This window comes from Phycodurus eques, chromosome 17 (genome assembly GCF_024500275.1).
Source record: "Phycodurus eques isolate BA_2022a chromosome 17, UOR_Pequ_1.1, whole genome shotgun sequence".
NCBI classification, from domain to species: domain Eukaryota; kingdom Metazoa; phylum Chordata; class Actinopteri; order Syngnathiformes; family Syngnathidae; genus Phycodurus; species Phycodurus eques.
In genome coordinates, this window is record NC_084541.1 from 1,464,251 (window position 1) to 1,483,749 (window position 19,499).

The 19,499-nt window shown below is 45.1% G+C and overlaps 2 protein-coding genes across 2 annotated transcripts; both read right to left on the reverse strand.

The window, feature by feature from the left end:
• Nucleotides 1-91: 91 nt before the first annotated feature.
• LOC133416345 (carbohydrate-responsive element-binding protein) lies at nt 92-16,017 on the reverse strand. Its single transcript, XM_061703193.1, has 17 exons — nt 15,698-16,017; nt 12,134-12,240; nt 11,963-12,045; nt 11,796-11,885; nt 11,667-11,708; nt 6,591-6,765; nt 5,477-5,557; nt 4,731-4,879; nt 4,072-4,648; nt 3,916-3,989; nt 3,122-3,371; nt 2,119-2,222; nt 1,870-1,992; nt 1,651-1,778; nt 1,098-1,221; nt 522-651; nt 92-435 (listed from the first exon to the last, which is right to left on the reverse strand). The coding sequence occupies exons 1-17, from the start codon at nt 16,015-16,017 to the stop codon at nt 272-274; spliced, it is 2,721 nt and encodes a 906-aa protein (XP_061559177.1). The 3' UTR covers nt 92-271.
• Nucleotides 16,018-17,325: 1,308 nt separating this feature from the next.
• c1qbp (complement component 1, q subcomponent binding protein) lies at nt 17,326-19,147 on the reverse strand. Its single transcript, XM_061702725.1, has 6 exons — nt 18,756-19,147; nt 18,345-18,495; nt 18,181-18,268; nt 17,989-18,084; nt 17,794-17,916; nt 17,326-17,632 (listed from the first exon to the last, which is right to left on the reverse strand). The coding sequence occupies exons 1-6, from the start codon at nt 19,012-19,014 to the stop codon at nt 17,483-17,485; spliced, it is 867 nt and encodes a 288-aa protein (XP_061558709.1). The 5' UTR covers nt 19,015-19,147; the 3' UTR covers nt 17,326-17,482.
• Between the last annotated feature and the right edge of the window lie 352 nt (nt 19,148-19,499).

The following is a 19,499-nucleotide window of genomic DNA, read 5'->3' on the forward strand; positions in this document are numbered from 1 at the left end:
TTAATTGGAGTAAAACGCAGAAGGACACTGTCCAAGTGTCTCACACACAAACAACAGGAAACACTGTTTTCCATGTATTGCTTTCTGAGAAATAACAGACTGTAAGTTTGGAACACAAATTGTATCTTATGCCCGGCTTCGAAACGAGAATAGATCGAGCCGAGTCCTTTTTTGGGCGAACATTCTTGAAGCAGCCGGTGAGTTGGATTCAGAGGAAACGATGCGCGATTGTCATTTTTCAAACTGCCGAGTTGAGTGTTTTCTTTTTCAGTCACACGTTGCGTATATTGTCTTGAGCAGGGTGCTGTATGGAGTGGTCCAACGTAGCAGAGGGGTCCCCCTGGGTGACGGCGAAAGCGGCCTGCTCGGGCAGCAGTCTCGGCTCGGTCAGGATGGACGTCGTGGTGCTCAGGAGACGGAGTGAACTCAAGACCACTAAACGATCGAGAAACCAAACGACAGGCAATCTTAACGAACAAGCGAGGACATAAGAAGAATACGAGGAAATGTGCGGAACGGACTCGGTCTTAGCGAAGGCAGTGAGCAGTGTTGGTCCAGCCAGCACAAAGTGGATTGGCACAGTTGTTCCACACTGGCAGTGGACACCATTCCATTGTAGGACTCAAACAGCGGCTCGATGATGACGCTGAACTGACACCGAGTTCAGGAAATAAAAGCCGTTCCCGAGAAAGGGATTTTAGTTTGTTAGCGAAATGCTAACGCTCCGTTTTGTTGATTTCATGCTCGATGTCTCCAATTTGACGGCGCGCTCGGTCACACAAGCTCGCTAGTCGTCGGGCAGGCTAAAATATCAAAGCTCGTTGGAGTATGTTAGTTCGTATGTTATGAGGCAGCATAGTGGACTAGTATGTCTAGCTCACACTTCTGAGGTTTGGGCCTTCCTGTGTGCAGTTCGTTTGTTGTTTTTGTGCTTTCGCGGGGTTTCTCCGGCTTCCTCTCACATTCCAAAATCATGACCGTTGGGCCTCGGAATCCCAAACCTCTCGACTGTAAAGCAAGCGTGCTAACCACGACCACGACAAATATCGTTGCCTTGTACTGTACGATTTGTTTTATGCATTCCCAGTCAAGGATACGATCCAGAACTTCCAGTTTTGCAGAGTCTGCGCCTGGACGTACTCTCGGAACTTTTGCCTCATGTGGTCAAATCGCTGCCGCGTGATGGGCACACCTGTGGCCGGTAGCTGCTGTTGGCACGCACTGCAAAAGAAAGCACAGTATACGACGACTGTTAAACTACAACGCGACATCTGAATCGCGGCGACTGTATTTAGTTCATCCAACGTAGTGTTATTGTGCAGAGGATTCGCAACGAAGCAGATTATTTGGACATAGTGCGTCATTGCGTCGTAGAGTTCCAACCAATGTACTGTTTTAACCCTTGTGTAAGCTACATGAGGTTAGCTTAATGGTATGAAATTTTATTTTTTTTTTTAATAAAAATATATATTATCATCGTAGCTGTGGTTTGCAGTGGTGTAGAACTGCTGCGCGTCATATTAACGAGTTACTAAAATGTTGCCCCTCTCCGAGCTGAACGAGCCGGTGGCAAAATCAAATATCAAAAAGATTCGCAAACTCCACTCCTACACACGAGCACGCAGAGTCCGAGCGAGCGCAAGGACTCACTTGATGGCAGAGTTCAGGAGCTGGATCTCATCTCGGAGTCTCTGCGTCTCCTCGTGCAGCTGCGCTCTCTCCTGCTGCATCTTACTGATGTACTCGGCGGTCTTCTGCAACGTGGTGGCTTTGCTGATCTGAGCCGCCAAGCAGACAGGATGCCGCGTGTCAGCCGTACACCGTGATCATTTCTTTTGCTGAACGATCGCGCGCGTCCTTTCACCAAACCTTGATGCTCGGCTGAGAGCCGAGTGTCGTCACGAGGTTATGTAAAGTGTCAAATCCCAGTTTGATGTTAAAACGCCTCTTCTGCTCAGCTGAGATGTGAGTGATCCTCCTGGTCTCTGTTTGCTGCAGAAGACGTGGCACTGTTCATCACGACGCGCGTACTTTATATCCCGGCATATCGCGACTCAATAGAATAATCCGCATTGCTTTTACTGTTGAACAAAAGATAGGCGTATTGCACATCCTTACCTTACTCGATTCTATCATTCCATAGCCGAGGAAACCCGAATGTGGAGATTCTGCATTGGAGGATTTCTCCAACAGGTTTGGGGGTGACGTTTGGCTGGGATACCCTGGAAAATCAAAGAACAACCACGACCGAAAGTAGGGGCGTTACTTTCAATTTGAAACATTTCAATCCGTCAAATTTTCTCTCTTTATTGACCTCATTAGGGTCACGGGCTTGCCGGAGCCAATTCTAGCTGACCTTGGGGCGAACAGCAGTCAGTTGGAAGGAACATACGCTCACCTTCACATCAATGGGCAATTTAGAGTCTTCAATAAACCTCACAGACGTGTTTTGGCAGGAGGAGGAGCCTCCCAGAGAAAAGCCACGTAAGGATTGGGAGAAAATGCAAACGCCACACAGGAAGGCCGGCGCTCAGACTTGAACCCAGAACCTGAGCACTGCGAGGCACATCTACCAACTAGTACCCCACCATGCTGCTCACATGAAATTAGATACAATTATATTATGTACAAAAAAACAAAACCAAAAAAAAAGTTCAAATCTGTTTATTGGACATATACTGGAGCAGTTTAGGAAGTTTGGATTTAAGGATAATTAAGGCTTTAATTTAGAAAAAAAAAAAAAAAGAAAGACGATTGTGGATCTGCGGGCGCTTTAGGGATGCAGATTTCCGTATGACGAAAACCAATCATCAGTGACACATTTGCAGAAATTCCAGTTTGAATTTGCAAGCGCGGGTCTAACTCATCTCACACACACACAAACATTTAAGATGCGTTAACAGCTGCAAAAGGGGCAAAATAGCGGTTATCACGCCTGCCTTACAGTCAGGAGATCCGGGATCGAATCTCCATTGAAACGTTTGCATATTCTCCCCCGTGCTTGGGTTGTATTTTTCAGATGTTCTGTCTTTCTAACACATTACAAAAACATGCTTTGTATGTTTATTAAAGACTCTAAAGATGCCTATAGATATGAATTGGATATTGTTCAACTGAATACCTGTTAAGCTGCTCCTGTCCGTGCCATAAAGCTGGCCAGGCGACAGTTTCTCGGTCTTGGGGATGAGAAGGCCCGCCGCGCTCGTGTGCGCAGCGTCGTCGCTTAGCAGGGCAGACGCCGCTGAGCCCGTGGAGCTTTGCCGGTGACCCTGGGCTGAACTCTGGTTGCGCAACACTGGTAACACTCCGTGCCAGTTGGCTCCATGCTGCACTTGGGATGACGCTCCTGCAACATGCCCACTGGAGGAAACCTGCTGCAGAACATGTTTGTTTGTTTTGTTTTTTGTTTATTTGTTTTTACTAAGGAAGTACGTATCTGATCTGTGTAGTTTTGTAACAGTTGAAAACCACATCTTGATATATCGTTAAAACTTGTATTTGATACGTCTTATCATTTCGCATGAGCAAGATAAGAGGAGAAGGGAATATTGTACTCCATTGTCACCAGTATCGAACATCCATCCATTTTCTATGGTGCTTTTCCCCATTAGGGTCAACAGGTCACATCTATTATGCTCACATTGACACCTGAGGACAGTTTAGAGTCTTTAAATGAACCTAACATGCATGTTTTGTTGTTGTTGTTGTTGTTGAGGAAACGCACAATAGGAAATGAAATGGGTGAATATTGTGTATCTGTTGCTGAACTATAACTTTTAGTGAAGATAACTGAAAATCAAAGACAAACGAAGCAAGGCGTGAGATGACAGTGATGTGTTTTGACTGCCACTTTGGTGGGTTCATTGATATGAAGAGAAGTAGCACTAAGCACATTACTGCTGAAGCTATGCTCACCGAAGAGCTGGGAGATGAGGACTTCTGACCTTGGCCTGTCACACGAGTCACTTCAAAGCCCACCGAAGGCTTCCCTGCAAGCACAAGTTAGCAAGGTTTGTGCTTTTATCCAAGCTAAGTCAGGAAGCAAAGCAAATGAGTCAAGATCCAGGGCACCTGTGGAGAGCAGCTGAGCCAGGCAGCTGGCGGGGGCAGCGGACGTCGTGTAAGACAGACCCACAGCTGGACCAGATGTCCTCGCTCCTCCCCTCTTTCGCTTGTGCTTCCCTCTCACTTCCGTGCTAGACACCTGTTCGGGCACCGCGAAGCAGTGCGACGCGCCTCCAGGCGGCTGGGCCGTTTGAACCGGGACAGACATGATGGTAGGGTAGCTGAGGGAGCGGCATGGAGGTCGGGGGTATGTATCCCCGAGGTGAGGGTAGCTGGGAGCCTGTTGCGCACTCCCCGTGGTGGAGGCGGTGTGCGTGATGACGGTTGGGGTCACGCTGGCGGCCGCGGGTGTGTGGTAGCTGAACTTATGACACGGGACTGGGTAAAAAAAAGGGAGAGCTGCAGAGAACACCTGCTCAACGTTGGCCGCAAACGGTGTCGAAAGAACGGGATCGGCGTATGACTGGGGTCCATACGGCAAAGCGGTCGAGCGGTATTCGCCGCAATCCTGGTTTAGCCTGGCACCCTCTGTTTGAGTATTCGACGAGGAGGCCTCAGGCAAATTTTCAGATGACACACCCGCCTGCAGAAACGGCAACTCACAGTTTCATTGGCCAGACCGCAGTGCGGTATTTCGACTGTAACTACTGCACCTGCGCGAGTACCTGAGAGAGCTGGGTGTCGATGAGCAGTTGAGGAGCTGTGTGGACAGGCGCATCGGGGGCAAGCGCAACGCTGGACGAACTTTCAAAATAGCCCGAGTCTGCAAAAGCTGTCTGCTCACATGGCTGGACCCCCGAGTTCAAAAAGAGATCTGTAAAAAGGACCAAGTCCAACACACGCGGGGCAAAACTAAAGGTTAAGTTTTTTTGTTTTCCAGAAAACCATCCCCATGATGGCTTGATCGCTTCGTCCGTAATGTGGAGAAAACACCATTATTTTCAGCCTCACTAATCTGGAATGACACCGGAAGGTTGTTTTGATTCATCAGCATTATGACTATTGACGTTGCAAATTGACCTCTGCGTTCCGTTTGTATTGGACAACAAGTCAATTTGGAGTCCAAGAGAGGTCACATCAACAGGCTAACTGCGCAGCGATGAATGAAAAGTGACATTTCCCAAGAGCAGCCTACACTTGAACTGGCTGTATGAGCTCCCTTATACTCGCGCAGACGTATAGCATCGGTGTGTGCTTGATCATCTTTGTCAAACAGACAAGACTTTGCCCGTGCATCCTTTTACATTGTCCCAGTTTAAATGCGTTCTCTTGCCCCGAGCCATAGTTTTGGCTCAATACTGCCTATGACCTTTGCTGCAACATCTGCGGAAGGGTCATTTTAGAGTAAAAAATATCTGCGTTTACTTTTGGTAAGAGCAAAAAGAAAACGGAGGCATGTGCGGAGACATACCTGGTATATCCATGAAATCGTCCAAGTTAGGCTGCAGAGGAGTTAGGCCTGGCTGAATCATATCAGCGTTCGTCGTGTACGCTGAGGAGGAAAAGAGCATTACCATTTCCAGTACATAGGTCAGAGAATACCTTCGCCTGCACTTCTCTGACATGATTTCCATTTGGCAGCAATACACTCCCAGATCCTTCGCAGAAAAAGAAACCTTAGTGAGTTTCTTACCCGTTTAAAAATACAAGCCGCAGTCAGAGTTTTGCGGAATCAATTCAAAAACGGCAACCTCGGCGTGACGAATAACTAATGCGCGCACACACTAAAACTATATAAAGTAAAGTAAAATGCAATGGTTTGCTTGATTTTCTACAACTACACCACCGTAGTTTGAAACACCACCGCAATGAATTCTGGGTACCCATCACGCTTCTCGCTGACCAATTGTACATTGCCAGGACAGGTGAGCGTGAGGAGCGGCGATGCAAAATAATGGTCGTTAACCCGGAAAAATCGCTCGTTTGCGCTCCGTCGACATGGACGCGCTGTTCACGCTCGTTGAAATGCGACATAGGCACGCCCTTGACCGCTACGCTGGAGCTGCAGAGGCTGCGGGAAGAACCCTTCCAGGAGCGCATGAGGATGTGGCAGAGAAGGCTAGGAACGTACATTGGACTTCACTGGGATTACTTGGAAGCTATAACTTGTCGTTTGAGTCCTGGAGCCCGTTTGAATTGCCTAATGTTCCCTGTTCTTCACTTTCTGAAAAGGAATAACACGTTTAATAGCATATTCCTGATTATTTTTCTCTCCTGTTTTCAATGCTTTAGTTTAGGATAGAACGCGCAGTGGTACTACTAGTGCATGTGCGTTTATGCAAATGACCGGGGTGCTCGGTTTACGACAGCGTTCCGTTCCTGTGGCAGTGACGTAACACAAATTTGTATGCAAATCGGAACGCACGGTGGTCTATCACTTAATTATGCAACTGAATCACTGCTCTATATGAAATATCACATACTGTACATATGCCAAAGATAAAAAAAAAAAAAAAAAAAAGATCCGGTGGGGCACAAATACAGAGTTCCTAAGACATAATGTGTGCGTATATATGACTACTTACCGTTGTGCCGCTCACTGGCCCAGGGGCACGGCTTCTGCGTCATGGTGAACAGGGTGTCGGAGATGTCCGATAGAAGGTAGTCCAGGTCAAACATGTGGGCGTCCTCTGGCGTTGCCTCAGGCTCCGGATACATCTGACTGGACCATTTCTCCAGCTTCGCCTGGCAGAGTTGACCCTTTCGGTACATCAGATAGGAGAAGAAAAAGATTGTCAAGCCCTGCTCTGACCATTCAAGGGCTCTTTGAGATAAGCGCAAACACAGTCAATACAGTCAAGTGACACCATATTGGTATTTGATTGGCTCTTATCGTTTGGTGAGCCAAGAAAACGTAAGCGTTCAAAACGCAGCGGTTACTGACAACACGACACACGCGTCAACACGAGAGCATCCCGTTCACCGACCACACGTTACACACAGTACATGCATAAACCGGTCAGCTGCGTCATGAACTAGTCTGCCTTACTGGTGTTGTTCGCCTTGCCTCTCGTCCAAAGCCAGATCTGAATCCACGTCGAGGTCCGGTACACGGCTTTTGCCTTGTGCCCAGGATGCGTCGCTTCATTCTGACCATCCGCATCCGAGATCACATTTATAGGGAAGCCCGGACTGGACGACGGCCTGTTTTGATTACGTCTAAGCGCACGACTGTTCCGCCTATAATTTGTTTTTGCCTCTTGATGAGCTGTCATTGAAGGATAGTATGCATGTGCAAGTAGAAAAGAGCAAAGATTACCGTGTGTGTGGCGCATGATGGAAAAATACGTAGTGGGCAGACTGTTCAAAAGCGAGAGCCCCTTCCAGGTAACCATTACACTGGGTTTGTTCATTTATTTTGACGCCTCACCATTTCAATAAGAAGGGCGGTCTTTTGTCCCTGACCTAATTCTGGTACAGTAGTCATCCTCACGTGCGGGATGAACAGGACTTGAGGCCCCCCATCAACACAAATGATAAACACACAAAAACAAACGCAAATGCACGGCTTGCAATTTCCTACTTCCGGTGATTAGCTTTTTTTTCTTTTTTTTAAGGATTTCCTCCCTGTGCATTTCATTCATATTTGTATTATTGACGTTTGAGCGGGAGGGAAAGAAGTATGTCGATAAAATGAAGGAAGGTTCTTTAACAACAGTTTTCATGCTCACTGACTATAGTCGAACCCCGGTCCTCACAACTGTGAGGCTGACGCTCTAACCGGTCATCCACCGTGTATTCATATAATTTGTTATGAAATTCAATCCGATTAGTCATTACATTTGACTTACCTATTTGAAATCTGTAAAATATTTTGTATGCAGTACGTCATGAATTATTTTCCAGTTCTCTTTGCGTTTGAATTTTTGAGTACACGGAGTATAAGTAGCTTCAAAATGCTGGAATAGTATTTTCCAAACATGTAGATACATTTACAATACCTAATTCGTTCAGTTGTGCCTCATGCAGCGTACACAGTGTGCGAGGCATAGTGGTTAGCATGTCTGCCTCACAGTTGTGAGACTCGAGGTTTGCATCGCAGCACAACTTCCCTGATTGGCGATTGCATGGTTTCCCTGTGATTTTGCCTCTATGAATGTATTTGCAAAACAATCAAAACATAATTCAACAGTAGTCTTCGTGCGTTAGTTTAATAGGTCTGCCAAAAATATAGCGTTTGCCATTCAGGGATTATAAGCAATTTATATATGGTGGGAGCGGCATACAGTATAACCATCATCCGAGTTCTGGAATCAAATTCTGGACAAGTGAAACAAGTCACCGTGTACCAGAATGATGGGAAGAGAAGCCTATGGCAAAGAAAATGTACAAGTCATGATCTAAAGCAGTGGTTTTCAAACTTTCGACATCAAGTACCACCTCAAAAGATACCAAGGACCATCATCACGACCGAAAAGCTGTATTTCATGTCACTCGTAGCCACTGTAGCATTATGCACAGTTTCACAACAACACTGCGCTATTTATATATATATTTATAAACCCTACAGTATTAGAAATTTCAGTCCCAGTGGAAAGAACAAGACAATATGAGATCTTAGTAAGACAGAGCACACGAGCCTGCTTGAGTGATCCTTGACCTATCCAATGTAACCCATACAATCTGGCGAGCAAGTTTACATTATGTTGAGCTTTGCATTCGGTGACACAGAAGAGAGAGAGAGAGAGGGGGGGGGGTGGGGGGTGGGGGGGGGGCAGCGGCGGAAGGCAATAAATAGTCAAGTGGCTCAGTTGACCACTGGACTGTGTTTTGAGAAGGCACGTGCGTTCACGAGAATACTATTGTCAATGAGGTGCTTCCCTATGGTGTCCGTCCTCATTGCCTTTCTTCGGCCTCCATTTCCTTTCACCGTCTTTTGATTGTTTGTGAATGTGACGTCACTGTTCAACATCCAGCTTGTTTTTTTTTTTTTTTTTTTTTTTTTTTAGCAGGCATTTCAGGAACTAGGTCAGATTTGATTAAATTCTATAGCCCCCCCCCCCCCCACGCACACACACACACACACACACAATAAAGACGAGGCATCAAGAAGTGCTGGGGGTATTGTCACTGCTGGTGATGAACATGCGTCAATGGCCCACACATGTTGGACCATGACGCAAGTTCTGTTGTTCACATTTTTATCTCAGGCTACCATTTTTCTTTCTAATGAACTGCCTAAGGCTAACGCCATGGGGTATATATAGTTGTATGGATGATTGTACAATAATGTGGGGCTCAAACTGCATTCAGAAGTAAACAATACTTGAAGCCACAAAAAGGCTCATGTCAATATGGCAAATTCAGCCTTTAAGGGTCAAACTCCATGTTTGTGTTGCCGCGTATACACACGAGTCCTAAATAGTCGATGCAATCAATTTACATTGACAATTTAGATTGACTGTGATTTTTTTTTTTTTTTTTTTTTAATCCCCAATTATAACAGTACCAGTTTCTATAATATTTTTTTTGTTTTTTGTTGAGCAAAACCCCCATGATGACAGCAGCTTTTTTTTTTTCTTTTTTCAAAATTACTCAGCTTTGTCTATGAAGTCAGATGTTAACATGGGAACCCATCTTTGATATATCATTAACAGATATCTCATCCATTGAACTTGTAAGTCGGATAGTTTCTGCGTTGAACTCATTGGAGGATGCCCATTCGCGTAGAGCTTCCTTTCGAGGAGGCTTCACATGTTCTCAATAGGGTTGAGGTCAGGGGATGATTTTTTAAAACGTTTTTCTCTGTGTATACACATAGCACCCACAGCTTCAATTATATATATATATATATATATATATATATTTTTTTTTTTTTTTTGCAGCGTGGGATGATCCGTTGTCTAATATGAGAATTATTTTACTGTGGAAGGCACATTTATTTTATACCAAGGCAGGAAATTTCCCGGTAGAAACTCCACATATTGTGCAGATCATTTTGACATCTTCAGGCCCCCCAAAAAGGGCCTCCTCATTATTCCAGCCCAAAATATATCACGCCGCCACCTACTTGCTGATGTCACAGCCTGGTTTGGACACGGTGGCCATCCACAAATCCATGCATCCAAACCAGGGGCGTCAAATAAACGTTTGTAGTTCCGGCTTCCCTCAGAGGGCCATTAGAGAACATGAATGGATGGAAGATTGGTTAGGGCTGACCAAAAAGACAGCTTTGCGCAAGCCTTCGGATCATCCAGTATTCAGAGGTTCCGGGGACTCTGGAGACACCAGCAGCTTCAGACAGCTCCTCTCATCATACGATACATTTACCGGACAGAAAACGTCCTTAATACGCCTTCATCTGAGCAAACCTGTCGGCGCTCTCAAATACCCAGTACAAACATTTTTTAACAGCGCAGTGATTTTCTTGACATTTTCAAATGTCTTGCATTTCATTGAGCAAGGCATCGGACTATCCTGCGCTATTGGTAATCACAACGATGCCTCGTTTTCCTAAATATACAAACATCCAATCATCCATCCATCCATCCACTTTCCATACCGCATATCCTCATTAGGGATGCAGGTGAGCTGGAGTCTACTCATCCTGCACCGCTTGCTCGAGAGTAACAGTATTCCCTCGCTAAATTGCAGTTCGCCTATTGCAGATTCAGTGCACTGCAGATTTTTTTTCATATTAATATTGCGCATAATTTGCAATATCGCGGGATTTTCAGTGTATGCCGTAATTTCTTTTTTTTGTGGTAGAATAAAGACTTATTAGCCTAAAACATTCAACCTGTAAACAAAAACTGAAAAAATAATGAAAACACAAAATCAATCAGATGAAATAAAGTACTACTGTGCAGTACTGTATGTTTAAGAGTTGAAAAAGGGTTTATAAGAGTAGAGGTTAATGACCCTACGCAAGCACATGCAGACGGGAAGTTCAGATAGGAGGACCCGAGCCGGATTCAAATCCTGAACTCCGCTAACCGCTATGGAGCACTGATATACATGAGCCTTTTTTTCCCCTTTCCTTAAGGGATAACACTTCACTTTGACCGATCGCCACCACCACTTAGCCGTCACTCGCCAAACTTGTGTCGCGTCCTGTCCGCTTTATGTTTACATTTGACGAGCAGCCAGTTTACACAGCTAATTGACTAAATAGACGAGCCCGAATTAATTCTGCTGGTTCCGCGAAACCTACTGCACATTTCGTCCTGACATAGCGACTCCGTAACATGCCCTCGTTGAGAAAAACATCAGCTGGATAAACTTCCGGATGACTCGAGAAAAATATTAAGAATTCAAATCATAAGTATTCATAATTAAGTATTGCTTTCTCATGCCCGTCACTTGCAACAGGTTTTCTACTCTGCCATATCCCGGTCCTGGAAAACGTGTCAGGCAGGCAGACCCAGGCAGGGTCACAAAGCCCCAGACAAGTTCGCTCCCAAGGATCGTTGGGACACACAAACCCCTCCACCGCAATAAGGTGACAGCTCAAGGAGTGGTTTTAGTCCAAATAAACTATTTGAATCTTTCTGAAAAGGTGCAATTTCTACCACACTTCTTCGATTGAACGTAAACACATTGTAGATATGTTGCAATTGGCGTTTGAATTTGAAATAACAAAACAGGAGGAGTGGTCGTACCTCTTGGAGCATTGATATAATTCCATCCTTCTTTTTCTGAAGCTGCAAAGGAACAATGAGATAGCGGGTGAAGATGGAATCAGAGAGAAAATAAATGAATAAAAGACAGAGGAAAACAGGAAGGCTTACTCTCTTCTTGTAATATATCCTCCACTTGTGATACTCCTTAATGACCACCTCAATCCGCCGCTTCCAGTAGCTGCCCTCTAATATAATCGCCTGCTCGGATGAAACAACTTTTGTATGGAAGGCATTCTGGACATCAAAAGTAGTGCACAAAAACAAAAACCACCAACTTCAGGCTTTCTGTGGGCATCTGCCTCAGATCCCTCCAACGGGGTGACAAAGCCGCACACAGGGTTTTTCCTCTTCTCCACATCTAAGCACAGTATGGAATATTTGACACGAAAAATCCCGAACGGGTGATATCATTTAGTGTGCAGGTGTTTAAACTGCGGTGGACTCACACTGGATGAACCATGCTCTCCAAATTGCATTGTTTAGACGGATCTTATCCCGCCACAGCAACCGTAGTCCCTTGAAAGTCTTCCACTTCGGGGAGACAATCTTGCCACTAAAAGGGTGGTGGGAAGAGAATTTTGTTGCCGCTTTCCTTTTAAAACATTAAGGAACATGTAGTCAAAAGACTGAGGGGGGGGGGGGGGGGGGGGGTTTTTTTTTTTTTTTCCCCCTAGAGGTGGAGGGAATGTATTTATATAGCGCATTTCATACACAAGGTAACTCAATGTGCGTTACATGATAAAAACAAAGAAGAAAAACAGCTTACAAAGATAAAAAATAAAAGTACAATTAAAACAGCGTACAGTGCAAGAAATATCATTTAAAAGTGGAAATGCTCTAAAAAGCATACGAAAAAAGGACTTGAAAACATGCACACTTGGGGCTGACGTCACTTCTGTTGGCAACTTCTTCCATTTGTGTGCGCCGTAATAGCCACATGCTGCTTCGCCACGTTTGCTTTGGACTCTGCGCGCCACTATTTGACCCGCGTCTGTCGATCTCAGAGCCCGACTGGGTTTATACATATTCCATTAGCATTTCATTCATGTATTCAGGACCTAAACCGTTTAGCGATTTATGGACCGGTAGCAGAACTTTTAAAATCTGTTCTAAAGCTGACTGGGAGCCAGTGTAAAGACTTTAGAATTGGAGTAATATGCTCTGACCTCTTTGTTCTGGTCAGAACCTGAGCTGCAGCTGTTTAATGCTCTTTTTAGGGAGTCCAGTCAGAAGACCATTACAATAGTCAAGTCTACTTAAGATAAAAGCATGGATGAGCTTCTCCTGGTCTGCTTGACACATGCAAGCCTTCACTCTGGATATGTTCTTCAGATGGTGGAAGGCAGTTTTAGAAATTGATTTGATATGACTGTCAGGCCAGAATCTATCAGAACACCAAGGTTTCGGACTTGGTCTTTGGTTTTTAAAGAGAGTGACTCCAGGTATTTACTAACAGCAATCCTCCTTTCTTTATTGCCAAAAACAATTATCTCAGTTTTGTTGTGGTTTAATTGAAGACAATTGTTGGCTCATCCAGATATTTATCTGTTTTAGACAGTGACACAACACCTCAATTGAGCCATACAGTGCTAATGCCAGCTTAGTAGTGCTATAGCGCTATTATTTGAAGCGGGATATACGTACCCGGTAAATTTGAGACTGACGCTCATGCGTGTTATTGAAGGGCGTGGCTTAGGTCGCACACACCCAATGGGGGGGGGGGGGGGGGGGGAATAGCAAAGTGACGCTACGTTCAAATCTTGCGAGCAGTTTTAACACTGCAAACTCCCCCTTTACAAAAAGGGGGAGTTCAAAAAGAAGCAAATCTATTTTCAAACAAGTGATGACAGTGGTGCACGTCTTCGTTGAGAAGCTGTCCTGACCTCGACGAACAGGTCTACCCGGGCTGGATCTTGCTAATTACAGTTTTCCAGCCTCTGCTTTTCCAGGGCCGAGTGTCTCCTCATGTGAGACACTCACAGAGTTGCTAGGAAGCCAAGATGAAGAGCACATTTCAATATGCTTCTAATGAAGGGAGATCAGGGGTTCACACACTCTCACAAAACAGCGGAGGCAGCAATTTGCTGCAGGAGGAAAAACAGTTTACGCTAGTCTAGTTAATGAAACATAAATGCAGCAGAGCACATAATGGACCTAAAGGTACAATAGCACTCAAGCTGAAAACAATTATCCAAACAAAGTAACGTGACGACTGTGGAGCAGGCCTTACATCAAATCATACAAGACTGAGCAATATTTTTTCAAATACCGTATATTACATTTTCACATCGCAGAGAATGAAAACAAATTTGCTCCTATGACTCAGCCTAAATGAGTAAATGCATATCCCAATAATAAACCTGAATACAAAAATAAAAAAAATAAAAAAAGGTCAAGAGAAACAGTTAACCGTGTCAAAATGCAACAGCAATTCTGCATTACCACAGTTACACTCAAATCTACTGCAGCCAAGTAGAATCAAAGTCCAGTTTATAGTTAAGTTTCCAAGCAGTTGCACAAGAGAACGGAGCAAGAAGTTATTCTCTTACACACACACACACACACACACACAAATTGTTCTCGAACAATATTGACGCTCTTTGTCCTCACCGGTAAGACACACACTAGGAGAACGACTGTCTATTCTAATACTGTCTGACATTTCTGCACATTAATATTACAACTTGGGCATACTAGTGGACAACTGTGTCACTAGTGAGGCAAAACTGAGCACTAGGTAATTGACATCTGCATGCTACTACAACCCCAATTCCAATGAAGTTGGGACGTTGTGTTAAACATCAATAAAAACGGAATGCAATGATTTGCAAGTCACGATCAACCTATATTTAATAGAATACACGACAAAGACAAGATATTTAATGTTCAAACTGATCAACTTGATTGTTCTTAGCAAATAATCATTAACTTAGAATTTGATGGCTGCAACACGTTCCAAAAAAAAGCAGTTGAGGAATATCCTTTACGCATTGATGTCAGTTTTTTCATATCAAATCAATGACTCAAACTACCTTCTACCATCTGAAGAACATATTGCATGTGTCAAGCAGACCAGGAGAAGCTCATCCATGCTTTTATCTCAAGTACACTTGACTATTGTAATGCTCTTCTGACTGGACTCCCTAAAAAGAGCATTAAACAGCTGCAACTCAGGTTCTGACCAGAACAATGCGGTCCAGTCAGCTTCAGAACAGATTTTAAAGTTCTGCTACTGGTCTATAAATCACTAAATGGTTTAGGTCGTGAATACATGAACGAAATGCTAATGGGGTATAAACCCAGGAGGGCTCTGAGATCGACAGACTCGGGTCAAATAGCGGAGCGCAGAGTCCAACGCAAACAGTGGTGAAGCAGCATGTGGCTATTACGCTGCACACAAATGGAAGAAGTTGCCAACAGAAGTGACGTCAGCCCCAAGTGTGCACGTTTTCAAGTCCGGGTTCAAAACGTCTTTTGTTCTCATGCTTTTTAGAGCATTTCCACTTTTAAATGATATTTCTTGCACTGTACGCTGCTTTAATTGTATTTTGATTTGATTTATATAGTTTCTCAAATGTTTATAAGCCGTTTTTTTTTTTGTTTTTTTTTAAATGCCTTTAATCATGTAAGGCGCATTGAGTTACCTCGTGTATGAATTGCGCTATATAAATACATTGCTTCCCACCACCAGGATGTGACTGAAGAGTGAATGAATGATGCGTCAAATTGTAAAGCGATATTTAAGTGGAATGCACTATTAGCATCAAAACAAACCCAAATTAAAAGACAATAACCTTTGTAGGGGGGCTAAAAAAATAAAAATCAAAAAAATCAAAAATTGGCCTAACCACAAACAACCAAACCTTTTGGGGAGAGGGGCTTCACAAGATTTGAGCTCAAACAGGCCTAGCGAGGATATGGACTAAATGTTCAAAGGGTTTTCCACGGGAATGTAAAAAGCGGGTCCAACGTCCGAATGAGGTTTATTGAACTGCCCCCGAATGACCCACCTGTAGGCCAGGGACATGCACTCGAACAGGCGGGTGAGCGTGGGGTCGATGCTCAGGCTGCCGGAGCTCAGCGGCCCGTAGCGGTACGTCTGGCACCAGGTCCGGTTGACCGTGTCGAAGTCGTAGCTCGGACGCCCTCCGCCTCTCAAGCCGCCCGGCGACGCGTCGCTGTGGGGTGACGACACCATGAAGTGCCCGCTGTGGATGACCTGCGTGTAGGTGAAAGGCGCGTGAGGCGGCCGGGCCAGCTCCGCCTCCGCCTCCGCTTCGGAGTCGCCGCCACCGCCGACCACTGGAGCGACTCTCGCTTTCGTCGCCATCGCCGCGTTTTCAGCTCGTGTGGGACTTTGGGGGACCTGCCCCTCCTGCCCCTCCTGCCCCTCCTGCCCCTCCTCACGCTGGGGGCCAGTTGAGGGCCTTCCTCCGACAGCTGCTGTCTCTCTTTTTCCTCTGAGTGAACGAACGATTGTGCAAAAGCATTCTATCCGCTTCGATGGTGTTAAAGTCCTTAAGGGAAGCCTGAGGTGGTAATTATTAATAGACTTTTTGTTTTAAGGCAACGACAACCACCACCACCACCACCACCACATCAGCATGGGGCAATTCGCGCAATATTCCACCAGATGGCGCCGTGGCAGGGAAACGTCGTCAATACGACACCGCCGTAAGGGAATAGGAGGTTATTTTTGCACGAGCATTTCATTGTTACGCCTTTCACAAGAAGTTGCTGCCACAGCTAGATGAATATACAAACACTTCAAGCAGTGAACGTTGCAGCACAACAATGCACCGCCATACTTACTTTTCCCCCCATTTTATTTATATTTACGGCCTTGTTTTTTTTTTTTTTTTTTTGATACAAATGTTTACTCTATGACATTTGAGGTGAACAACTAGCACTGAAACAAGTTAGCGCAGCAGTGTAAAACTGTTGCATGGCACAAAAAGGCACACTCATTCTCACTGGTTTTTGCTTTAAATGGCCCAAAAAAATGTTTTGTTTTTTTTAAATAAAAGCACCTACTGCACTAATAATGACTTCACTACAGCGCACGGCGACGATTGTACAAATGGAGGTCCTTGGTAAACTGAGGACCTCCTCCTCGTCACACATTTTCTTCTACAGCTACTGTACGGTATTATAATTGCCTAACTTGACACCTTTCTTTTCTTCCTGAATTCATTAGAGCCTGACAGATTGTCACAAGCGCAACAGGTCGCTCACAAACAAGAGCGGCACTGAGGGCAAATTCTCAAAAGACATTTCCTGAGGTATCTAATGGTCAAGAGCAGCGTTAGGTTCAACTATTTGAAAATCGCTCCAATCCCAAAACATCATTTTGAGGGTACAGACACTCGACGTTGGTAAAGGTTGAAAAAGTACAAAAATATTTTATTCTCGGATGAAGTTCCGCGAGGTCTTCTGAGATGTTAGTTTTAAGTTGGCTTGCAGAAAGATAAAATATTGAGAAAGAATATTTGGATCAAAAGAATTGGTTGAATGAGAGTTGAACACTCCCAATAACGGAACCGATACGAAGGATTCCAGGCGAGACGTGATCTCCGGATCTCGCAAAACAGTTTAATTGCACTGTGACCTGGAGGAAAAAAAAAAAAAACATACACGTCTCACCTCCGGAACACGTCTGTGGTCTCATAATCCAAGAACCGCTGACACGGCGCACCGAACTCACGAGTCTCGATCTTTTAAGCGCTACAAACATGCGCGTGAGTTGCAAACGGACGTGGACCGGACAAAATGGACAGATGGAGTCGATAAATAGATTAAGTACATTTCACAAAGGTTTTGAGTTCTTCCAGAAACTTGATGTACTGTTGATGCTCAACGGCAGTGCTGAGCTCTATCAGTTCATCTGCAAAGGTGTTGTCGACACCCCGGTCGGCCAGAAAGTCCATCATGTGGTCATAGAGGGACTGAAAAGAGAGGGGGGGGGAAACAATTGGGTTATTTGTTGTGCGAGTTTCCATATCACTGAACATTCAATGTCAGCTAGCCAAGAACCGTTTGTTTCAAAGAAGTCAGTCAAATCGTCGTGCGCTGCTGGCCTTTCTTTGTTCACCGCGTAGAAACTCACATCATTCAGAGAGTCCTTGGTGAGCGTGTAGCTGGTCTCTTTCCACTCCGGGTCCCCCTCTGGCTGAAAGCTGACCTCAAAGACACCGAAGATGTCGCTCTCCTCCCCTTCGCCGTGCGCCGTCTGGGAAAGAGCAAAACAAGATCACGCAATGCGACGTAGGAGACGCGCATACGCCGCGAGCGTCGCGTCTACCTCTTCTTGAAGGAACTGGCAGTCGATCACCAGCGTATGTTTCGCAGCCTGTTTTGTAACTTCAACAACAAAGTTGGGCGTTGACAAGATTTCGGCCTGCAACGACAAATAGGATGCTTACAATTGAATTTAAAGTACTACTGACATTTCTTTTTCACACGGTTAAGTTAGTTTCCGTCAGGCTTTTGTCACCTCCTCTCCTGATTTCTGATCTCCTTGTTCTGCCTCATCCGCAAAGTTTGGAAGAATGCTGTTATTGACGTTGAACGTGACAGTGATTCTGAAAGGGGGGAGGGAAGACGATGAATACATTTCAGAGCTGTGACAACAAAGCGCACTGAGAACAAGCGTCTTACTTTTCTCCAGCGGCATGTTTTGTGAGGAGAGCCTCTGTGCCGTCCATCGACAGTTCCCAACCCCCAGATATCTTGGGTAAAGTTCCGCTTTTCTGAATCTTTTTCTCCTCTTTTATTTCATCAAATAGAAACTCCCCAAACGCTTTGTCGCCTGTATTTGGGGGGGACATGTGATGCATACGTGAAATTCTGAAACTGGACTTGTGACACTGAAGATTCCCAACCACATTAGTATGTGGACATTTTACAATTTCCCAAAATTGGTCCATAAACTTTTTTTTTTTTTTTTACTACTACTACTACTTCAAGAAAATGTATCTTTGTTCATCTTTCTATGCCAACGACATATAGTGACGGCCAGAACAATGAAATGCCCTTGTTTGGTTAGCAGCTCTCAAATAGGACATTTACCCTCCGTGTGCATCGCACCGCATCCGCACGACGCCGAAGGATTCAACGCTTTCGACGTGAGCAGCTTCGGCCTGGAGCCAGACGCTCCTTTGCCGCTCATCATCCAGAGGGAGCGGGTGAAGGCTCTGGCGGCGGCGGCCGCGTTCGGCGAGCACAGCGTCGGGCAACTCAGCGGCAGAGCCCTTGCCGTGGCCGTGGACGTGAAGACGGCAGGAAGACGCAGAGCGGCGCCCGCAGCGCGGACAACTGACTTCAGCATGTTCGAATGTTCTTTGTATTAAACGTATTTGAGACACTACGAACCCGACTGACTCGCTCGCTCTTCACGTCGCTAGCGGAGGCGGATAACGCAGCACACGTGTGTGGAAGGACACATTGACCTGTCGTAAACTCGTAACTATGCCATTTGCACCGGAAGCAATGTCTGCAGCAAAGGAAATGTGAGAAATCAGAGATAGCGCACGTTGTTATGAATTATACGTCGACGTTGTCGCCATATTGGATGTGGCATAGTCAAACGACAGGTAACGACGGTCCAGTTCTGCTTGCAAATGCCATCTGCTGGATCAATTGAGTTACTACTTTAAATGACAAACCGCCACTGACCTTTTCAATTTGATTATACTAATTTCAATCGCGCAAAAAGTTCATCTTACACTCTACGAGAGAGATATCCAACGGAAATCGGGAAGCACACGAATATCTCTGCAGCAACTACCGACAGTTGTCATTTTCTTCCTTTTT

Bases quoted from the DNA above. Each gene is read 5' to 3' on its own strand.
- c1qbp (XM_061702725.1), bottom strand. From the start codon at position 19,014: ATGCTGAAGTCAGTTGTCCGCGCTGCGGGCGCCGCTCTGCGTCTTCCT. The intron at 18,269-18,344 runs GTAAGACGCTTG...CCCCCCTTTCAG, and splicing joins AAACATGCCGCTGGAGAAAA to AATCACTGTCACGTTCAACG. The intron at 17,633-17,793 runs GTGAGTTTCTAC...CTCTCTTTTCAG, and splicing joins CCAAGGACTCTCTGAATGAT to TCCCTCTATGACCACATGAT.
- LOC133416345 (XM_061703193.1), bottom strand. From the start codon at position 16,017: ATGGCGACGAAAGCGAGAGTCGCTCCAGTGGTCGGCGGTGGCGGCGAC. The intron at 5,558-6,590 runs GTAAGTAGTCAT...TTTCCTCCTCAG, and splicing joins GGCCAGTGAGCGGCACAACG to CGTACACGACGAACGCTGAT. The intron at 2,223-3,121 runs GTATTCAGTTGA...TTGATTTTCCAG, and splicing joins GGACAGGAGCAGCTTAACAG to GGTATCCCAGCCAAACGTCA.